The sequence below is a fragment of the Oryzias melastigma genome, linkage group LG7, assembly GCF_002922805.2.
Source record: "Oryzias melastigma strain HK-1 linkage group LG7, ASM292280v2, whole genome shotgun sequence".
Classification (NCBI taxonomy): domain Eukaryota; kingdom Metazoa; phylum Chordata; class Actinopteri; order Beloniformes; family Adrianichthyidae; genus Oryzias; species Oryzias melastigma.
This window is the reverse complement of record NC_050518.1, coordinates 30332287-30341507: the sequence shown is the minus strand read 5'-3', so window position 1 is coordinate 30341507 and position 9221 is coordinate 30332287. Positions and strand designations below refer to the sequence as shown.

The window sequence follows — 9221 nt, the reverse complement described above, 5'->3', positions numbered from 1 at the left end:
CACAGGTTCCGTCTTGAAAACTGAAGGAGATAAATTTGGAGGTAATCTCTGTCCACTTTACCAACACCATATTATCCTTTTTTGCCTTCAAATACATCTAAATTTCAGTCTCACTTTGATTTTGTCCAACTGTCTTGCAAAATGTTGCTTTCAAAATGTCCCGTTCTGCATCTGCGCAATTCTTACAAAAACAACTGTGTAAGGAAACACAATCTTTTTTGTTATAGCCAAGCAGATGCAGACCTCAAGTCTTTTATTTTTGGAACATTTACAATAATAACAAAGAAAACAAGTAAAAAAATGGTGGTTGGGACTGTCAGCTTACAGTCAGGAGGTTGACTTGTATGTTCTCCTGCATGTTCCCTCTGGAGCCTGGGACTTCCTCCCTGCCCCTACTTTACTACTGCTGTACTTATAGTTTATTTGGTCATTCTATTGCCCCTAAACGGGTACAGTGAGTGTGAACAGTTGCCAAGGACTGTTATGGGTCCGTCCTCCATAATTTGGGTGGAGCAGGTCTGACTGATGGATGGTTGAAATTGGAAAATATGACGTCCTCCATCTTTGATGGCTGCTAACCAGACTTATTATGTGATGGTGGACAGTATTTAGAGAAGGCAGTGAGGATAGAACACATAGATTCACATGAAGACAAAAGATTTTGATTTTTTTTATACCAGAAAAAATGTTTTCCAATCAAACTGTATTTAAATCCTCCAGAAACGGCAGTTCCCAGAGAGCCACCCCTTGAAAAGTCCGAAATGTGTAGAAACCAAACAAGATTTTACTCAGTAGTATGCAGAAGTAGGGAAATATTCAGGTTTAGAAATGTCCTCTACAGAAGACACATTTGGATTATAGATAATCAGGAGGATACGTTATAGTTTACCTAAGGGCTGAACATGCCAGCACTTTTTGTCTCAGTTCAGTTCTTTATGCACTTTTTGATTTCATCAGAGTTGAGTGATTGACATTTTTTTGGCATTGAGGAAGAGTCAAAGTCATTTGGGCTCCTCATGAAGTCCTCTGAACTCCTGATGAAGTTTGTTGTTTTTGGTTTTAGGTCCTGCTCATGTCTCCTCTCAAGCTGAGCTCAGCTTCATCCCGTTTGTGGCTGATGCTGTGTTTCCTGCTCGCTGTCCTGCTGCTGTCCTCGGAGGTCCACGGTCAGGGTAATGTTACTGCACTGATGTGGATGTGGTAACGTGTTCAGTCTAGACTTCTCTAATGCAGTGGGATAATCATAAATGATTTACAATGACTAAATAAACAATAAATAAGTTAAATAATTAGAAATGCAAAAACTATTAATTGTTTTATTAATTGCTTATTAATCGCTTTTGATAAAAATATGTATCAAACCACTTTTTCTCTGAACATACCTTAATTTAGCTCAGGGCTCTGCAACCTGAGGCTCCATAGCCAAATCCGGCTCTTTTATTCCTCCATTGTAGCTCTTTGGCTTTGAAGAAAACTTAGAACTTAGCAAATTAATGAATTCATGTTTAGATTTTTGACATGTCAGATTGGCCTAACTGATTAAAATGATAGTAAAAGGTTTAATCTTCTGTCAGGATGGTTTATTATCAGAGTGACATTATCTTATTGCATTTACATGTATAGATTTTTAAATTATTTGGATTCTATACTAATGTTGTCATGTTTTTATTCACTAGTAAAATAATAAAAATGCTATAGGAACACAAAAGTCAATAATAGAAAATCTGATGTTTCTTGCATTTTAATTTAAGTAAATCTGCTGCAGCAAACCCAACTGTGAAGAACATTTCAAAGCTATATTTTATAAATTAATTGTTTATTGGCCACAAAAACATAAAGAAAGTGTATTTTTCTAACTTTGAGGTGAAACTTTGCGGCTCTCGTTGAGTTTCGGTCCATAAGAACCTGGACCAATCTGGCACTTAAGTGTTTCCGACCTCTGATTTAGCCTCTACATAAAAGCAAAACTGATTATTTATTTCATGGCTGGAAATACATTCAGGTGTCAAGAGATTAAAGCTTAGTAGTTGACAGTTTTTTCTACTGTTCTTTACTGCTTTATTATTTGCTCTAATGAATTATATTTTCAGCTCCCTGTTTTAAGGCATCTTTTCATTATATTGCACAATAATTCCACAATCCACCTAAATTGTTCAAAATAAAATAAAAGCAATTACCAATATTAAATTCTGTCTTTATTTTTACTTTAAAAATCACATATACTGAGATCAAACGTTTTGTTTTATACCAAAAATCATATACGCAGAGACAAAATAAAAATGTGTAAATCCAAAGACAAAGAAAAGAAAAAGTCAAAACAAATGAAAAATCTCCTCTAAACTATTTAAAAAGTTCCAAAAAAAATATTCTAAGGGGTATCACAATTATTTGTCACAACTTTTGTTGTTTGTTTTAGCGAAAAATTTTGAGGCTAAAAATGCTTTGAAACTTTTATGTTTAAACTATGATATTGGGGGGTTGGTGTCATTTTGGCATCATTATAAACAGCTGATATGATTGGCTACCTCGTGGTGAGTGCAGACTTCTGATCATGGCTGAAACTGTTGTAAAGGTATCAGTCTAAAGAAGGTTAAAGATGTGAAATCATATTCTACTGAAATCTTCAGACTTTGCCGCAAAGATGCTCTGAAGTTTTTTGGCCGAAATTTTCAAATAATGGGGGATATTTTTTTAAAGCGGACTGACTTTAAAGCGGCTAAAAGCACTGATTTATTTAAATTAATATAATTGCTTGTTGAATAACAAGTGAATTATTAAAAGCACAGATTGAAGCAAAGTAAAATGCATTATGTAGTGATTTAAAAAAAATATGATTAAAAAAGATAAGAATTTTTGAAAGCTAGAAAGTTTACATATTTTGGTGTAAACATAAATAAAAGAGATCTTACAAAAATGTTAAAAGGAAAAAAAGGGAAAATAACAAATATAATATCAATAATATGGTTATAAAAACTTTCCTATTATATTTTGAATAAAACTTTATTCACTGTCCATTTTTGTTTATTGCTTTACTTCAACACCCATTCAGAGAGCATATCTTATGATTAATGAATTTGCTGTTTACAATGAAATAAAAAACAAATATTACAGTAAACAAGTTTAGATTGTTAACATAAATATTGTTTATTCCGAAGGTTTAAAATCTTTGTCATTTCATAGACAACTTAAAGAAAATTTAGTTTTTTTACAACATTTTTACTTTTGAATTGAAGCACGCATTAACACTAAAGTTAGCAAAGCCTGGTCAGTTCACTTTGTTTACCACTTACCGTCTTTTTACTTAGGCAAGTCGGTTAAATGGAGAATTTTGATGAAGAAAATCCTATTTTATTGTTTCATAGTTTTCTATTGGAGAAAAATAGTAAAAAAAGAGAAGACTTTACACATTTTTCATGATTTCTTCCTTTACAACAGTAGTCCCCTCCTTTTTCAGGCCACGGACCAATTTATATAAGACATTATTTCCACCGACATCACGGGGTTGGCATCGTTAGGCTTCCGGTTTGTGAAAATCTATTTTTAAAATTCTACTACAAGAAATTATGTTTAAAAAGTCTAAAAATATCAGTAGATATTTATTTATTTATTCATTTTACAGATGATGAAGATTCAATGAAACAAAGTTGTTGATTTCCAGAAGTCTCCATAAAGGCAATATTACATGATTTGCCGTCCCCCATAGAATGCCATTTTACCATTCACTCCAGAATACAATTATTTTCAGGGCAAAAGATTGATCATATTGTGTCTTTAAACTCATTCATTGGGGATTTTTTCAACACAAAGGAGCATTTTCAGTGCTAACGTTTCTGATCAGATATCTACCTAATTATAGCTTGCTGTAGGAACATTCTCAAATGTCTCCTTTACAAGTTTTCACAAACTTTATTTGATTGAAGCTATATTCTCTGTAAAATGTTTAAACTTAGTGATGAAGATTTTCTCTTTAAAGTCAAAGTGGAGGCTAATAACCGGACGCTAGCTTCAGCTGTTGTGATGCATAAATAAACTAAAAATGATGCACACCGTCGTAGAACTTGTATTTTCTAAATATAACATAAACGCGAATCCACCATGACTCCAATTTTCTTATCTGTGTGTGTGTCGCCGCGTATTAGCCACAGCGGCTTCTGCTACATGAGAAGAATTGTCTCAATAATTCCATATGTCAAGGAAGACTCCTGGTTTTGTCTGTAAACATCTTTATTGTTCTTAGAAGTCAAAGGCTCTGATTTAGTTTCCTCACTGGACTTTTTCTCCCAGAAGAAACTTTCCAAATATGTTTTATTGTTCGGTTTTTGCTAGCTTTGGGGCAACTAGCTTAAGAATCCAGGTAGCCATGGAGGTCCCCTCTTTAAGTCACATGACCAAGACAGATGTTGTGAACAGAATCAGTCTTTCAAAATAAAACTTCCTTCAGGATTAGAAAATAAACTAAACACAAATAATTTAAGTTAGCCCATGTATTTCTTTTCTGTCTGCGGCCCGGTACCATGAGATCCAAAGACCACACGGGGAATGGGGACCACTGACAAAAAAGCATCATAAATTGAGTTTTGTACTGAAAATAGCAGCTTTTTCTCTTCCTGCACATATTGTGAACAAAGCACAGATACTGTACTTGTAGCAGGACATGTTGACCCTTCCTCTGAAACTTCCATCACACCATCTCTGATCCTCTAAAGACCCCCCAGAGGCCCCGAATGTGAGGGCTTTGACACGGCCCCACATTTGAGTCATTTTAGGGATCTGCTGACGGCTGGGGCTCACGAGTGGTAAAAGAAACCTTCTGTGGTTCGTGTTGATCATGTCTGCGCTCCTCTGTCTTCCCTGCTTCCTTTCCCCCCTCCCTCCATGTCTTTCTTTCCATGTCTTATCCCACTTCATCTTACATACAAAACCCCGTTGCACTGTAACTGTGTGACCTCTGACCCCGAGGTCTCCAACCAGCTTCCTGCTGTGGTTTCTGCTGCAGACAGGGCTGGCTTTGAGGCATGGAGGGGCAGCAGATGGATGGAGGACTGGAGGACGGACACATGAAAGACTCTGCTTGTTCAGAAATCCACACTGGAAATTATGCAGACGAGGTCGGAACAAAAGACTGATTTGATTTGTGGAGGAGGAAGTGGCGGGCGGGGGGGTTGTTAGAGCGCCCTGTAGAAGGACAGGAATATACAGCTCAGCTTCACTCTTTGATCTCTCTTCATTTTATTCAACTCTTTTTTTTTGTTTATCACCAAACACATTTTTAGAGCGCCACCTGCCTGTCTGCTTTTGCGTCTGCGCAGGTCGTCTGAAGCTGACGGTCCTGTCTGAAGACAGGCTGCAGATGAAGTGGAAAGAGGCTGACGCTCCTGTTCAGGGCTACAAGGTCCGAGTCAGACCAATTTCAGGTAAAGCACATTTTCTCATAAAATCCATCATGTTTTGTGTGCAACTCACAAGGTCAAACTTCATAATAGGAATATTAAGACGTATTTGACCTCTTTGGCCAATATGAATGTCCAGGCTGTTAATATTATATGATCATTGTTTTAACAGTGCTGGTAGCCTCATTCACATCCCCCCTGTGTAACGTCAGCATTCACACCTGTTGAAACAACAAAGCTAGCAGATTGCCACTAGCTTCAGCTGCTTTGTGGAGAAAGTGTTTGTGCTAGCCTGGGGGCGGAGCAGACTCTACCTGGAGGGGCTGTCTCATGTTGTGACATCAGCACGTGAGGACCCATTTGTTTTTGTGGGTATAGGAGGGGCTGCTGTTGAGAGCACAGCTTTTTAGAGGATTACTCAGAAATGTGTAAACAGATCGAAATACCGCTTTGGGGTTGTTTCTAGTGAGGAGTGAACAGTATAAGACTCTTAAAGCTCAAAAAGTCGATTTTTCATGGTATGGGACCTTTAAGGGAAAGAGGGGACCAGATAATCGTTTGTGAGTTGAAATATTGCAATAGTTTATTATACCGATATCTTGTCCCACCTCTACATAATGCAGGTCACAATGTGATATGTAAGGGAGAACACTAGAGGATGTGTCAGTATCAAGGAGGCGTGAACGTCCTTAAAGCGGTTGCTTCTGTTAAGTCCATTGATTTCTGATAGCCTAACAACAAACTATTTATTTCATTAACATTGACTCTGTATGAAGCAGTTAACTGAACAAGACAGAAAGACAGACAGCAAACTGTTAAAAATTAAAAGCAATATGGCTGTTTATCATACAATTTGATAGAGATACTGTCATCATAGAGACCTTTGAAGGACAGAGACCTTCACTACTGTCTTGGTGTTGTGATAAACTGTGGAACAACATATGTCCACCTTTGTTCCAAGTTTCTTTGTTCCGGTTACCAACCGGCGTTTAGGCCAGAGAAACAAGATAGACATTTTCGGTCATGCCCAGAGGAGAAACGCTGAATATATTGGTAGAAGGATGCTGCTGAGTCTAAAGCTGCCAGGCAAGAGATCTAGAGGAAGACCAAAGAGGAGGTTTATGGATGCAGTGAATGAAGACATGAAGGTGGCTGGTGTTAGTAGAGGATGCAGGAGACAGGGTTATATGGAGGAAACTGACTGGCTGTAGCGACCCCTGAAGGGAAAAGCCAAGAGGAAAAGAAGAAGAAGGCTGTTTTTTTCTGACAATATCACTTTTTAATGGCCCCTCCAGCCAATCAAAATCACATGGATCTGCATCAGAGAAAATATATCACAGTTTTTTAAGACTGATACTTTAAAAAACTTTGTCAGAATACTAATACACATTTCACAAGAGAAAAAAATTGTATGAAATATTTTTTTCTACTCTCAACAATATTTGGTTTCTATAGCAACATACTTTGCAGCATAAAAAACAAAGCTTAAATGTGCCTTAACCAATAACATTTTTAGTATAACTAATAAAATAAAATGTTTATTTTCAGCACTGCTTAAATCCGGGGTCTGCAACCTTTGTACTGATCAAAGCCTAGACAGAGCTGCAGTCTTACTTTATCCTTTAAGAACTTTGGATTTGCATTCATGATTTTTTATAATAATGAATATAAATTATGTCTTTTTTTTGGCACGAACAAAAGCTGGAGGTAGCATTGAGCAAACGAGACATCTTCAGGTCAGCAGGGATGTAAAATTTCAATGAAGTTTATCATTTATGTGCACCTCAGCCATCAATTTATACATTTAACTAATCAAACTTAAATAAATGCTACTTAAACAATCTTTACTTTAAAAAAATGCTATTTTATTTTTATTTTTCCCTCTTAGTCCTCAACAGTCTTACACTGTTAGGTTTTGTTATTTTAGTTTGGAGTTGGACCTTGGTAGTCTTAGATTGCAGACTTTGTTTATTTGTTTTCTTCAGGTAGTTTTGGTCAGGCAGCCATTAGCAGACCTCTGGCTTAAATGTACTGATAAGGTAGAATTAACTGCTGGCTAGCTCAAACAAGAAACGAAACCATGAAAAATCTCCAACAGTCTGCCTGTTTCCCCTAAAGTTACTTGTATATATCTCATTGAGCTGTGGAACAACAGAGTAACAAGTGAACATCTACCATGAGATTCTCACAAGATCTTTTTGTCGTTTTGGTGCAGAGCCGCTGAACTACATGTTTGCTTCTAAAGAATTAATTTAAAATTATTTTAGCAGAATCTGAAACCATAACCTGGATCGCCAATTGTCTTTCATTTTTTTAAACTGAGGATTTAGGCTGATGTTCGCGAGTGAAAAGGAAACACAGCTCATTTATAGCCGGGAGATCTTTTATAAGCTAATGTTGTTACATGCACTTCTGGTATACTGTAGTCTTAATGCAGTGTCATATATTTGTTGCAGAAACATCAGAAATAAGGTTCTTTTTTTAGCCTGAGATAAAAGCACCAAAAGAAAAAGTACTAACGCAACTCAAAACCTTTTGAATCAGTCTGATAAATAAGCACCAAAAATTCCAACTGAAAATGTATGTTACATAGATGCCTGAGATTCTTCTTCTTGCTGCTGTAACTCCGCCGTCGGCCTTGTTTTTTCTTTGTCATTCTCTTATCTTCTATGATGGAGTGCGGCTAAGCCCAGGCAGGTTTATAGCTGAGAAGAAGGCGTGTTGGATGAAAAATTAAGACCTGCACAGGACTTGATGTGCCTGAAGGAGTTGGCTCCAGCATGTAGAAGACATGCTATTGTGGTTAGAACAGGGAGGAGACTGCAGAGGAGAATGTAGTTCTGGAGATGTAGAAGTATGTTAGAAAAATTGTTCAGGATCAGTTCCAAAAAGGAGAAAATGTATATGAATTTCATAACATTCTAAATACAATGATCAGATGTTTAAGCCTTATTTAGGTAAGTTCTGGGCACAGGCCTGGAAAGCTGTTTTTTTCCGCATCAGAATCAGCTGATTCACGTTGATGCAAACGGTTAAAGAAGATGAGTTATTTAGGCGCCGCTGCCCAAATCTTCGGTGTTTAAGGGTTAAGCCAAAAGAAACCTGAATCAATGACAATGGTGAGCCACATACAATGTTCCCTCACTTATCAGGAGAATTGAATTTTAAACAAAACATGGAATCAGCAAAGTAATCATCTTTAGTTTACAGTATTTACAGCTGTTCTAAGGGTGTAGCACTTTCTCAGACAGGCATGAACATTTCACTCTCTCCTCTCTTATTTAAACTCTAAAACCTTCAAAGAAAAATAAGTACAGTATTATATAATAAAAACGCATCTGATCTCAATTGAAGATTTATGCAAATTTGTCAAAGTAAACATATTCTGTACAGTAGACACAGCAAAGAGGAGATTGATGGAAGGTCAACACCCAATCAGGACACAGAACATAATGCTTTATGTAAATATATATATTTTTTTTATTGAATTGAAATGGTTTATTTCAAGTAGTCGAGCAAGACTGCATGTGAACTACAGTCAACATAGGTATACATCCGTACAAAGATATCTGGCATCAAATTATAGATCCCTTGAAAGGGAGTGGAAGGAAACGAACTTATATAATCCCACTCCGGCTCGACCTTACCATTTCCTTTACATGAATGATCATTTTCCGGTTCATAACTTCTGATCAGACACTTCTACCTTACTAAAGTGACTACAGCCCAGTAAAAGTCATTGTGTATCAGTAAATAACATGACTATATAAGTAGACACAACACTGTCTCAGACTTTATCACAGCATGAGCAGATCAATGATCAAGATTCAG

At 36.7% G+C, this 9221-nt stretch overlaps 1 protein-coding gene across 5 annotated transcripts in view; it reads left to right on the top strand.

Moving 5' to 3' along the window:
* LOC112159283 (collagen alpha-1(XX) chain) overlaps positions 1 to 9221 on the top strand; it is a 43298-nt gene that overhangs the window by 1019 nt on the left and 33058 nt on the right. For 4 of the 5 annotated variants that reach the window (XM_024293274.2, XM_036212970.1, XM_024293272.2 and 1 more), the window contains exons 2-3: positions 1064 to 1172; positions 5310 to 5414. In XM_024293274.2, coding sequence (XP_024149042.2) covers positions 1064 to 1172; positions 5310 to 5414 — 214 coding nt within the window. Of the gene's footprint in view, positions 1 to 5; positions 42 to 1063; positions 1173 to 5309; positions 5415 to 9221 lie in introns of all 5 variants that reach the window. The other variant, XM_024293273.2, reaches the window with a different exon arrangement.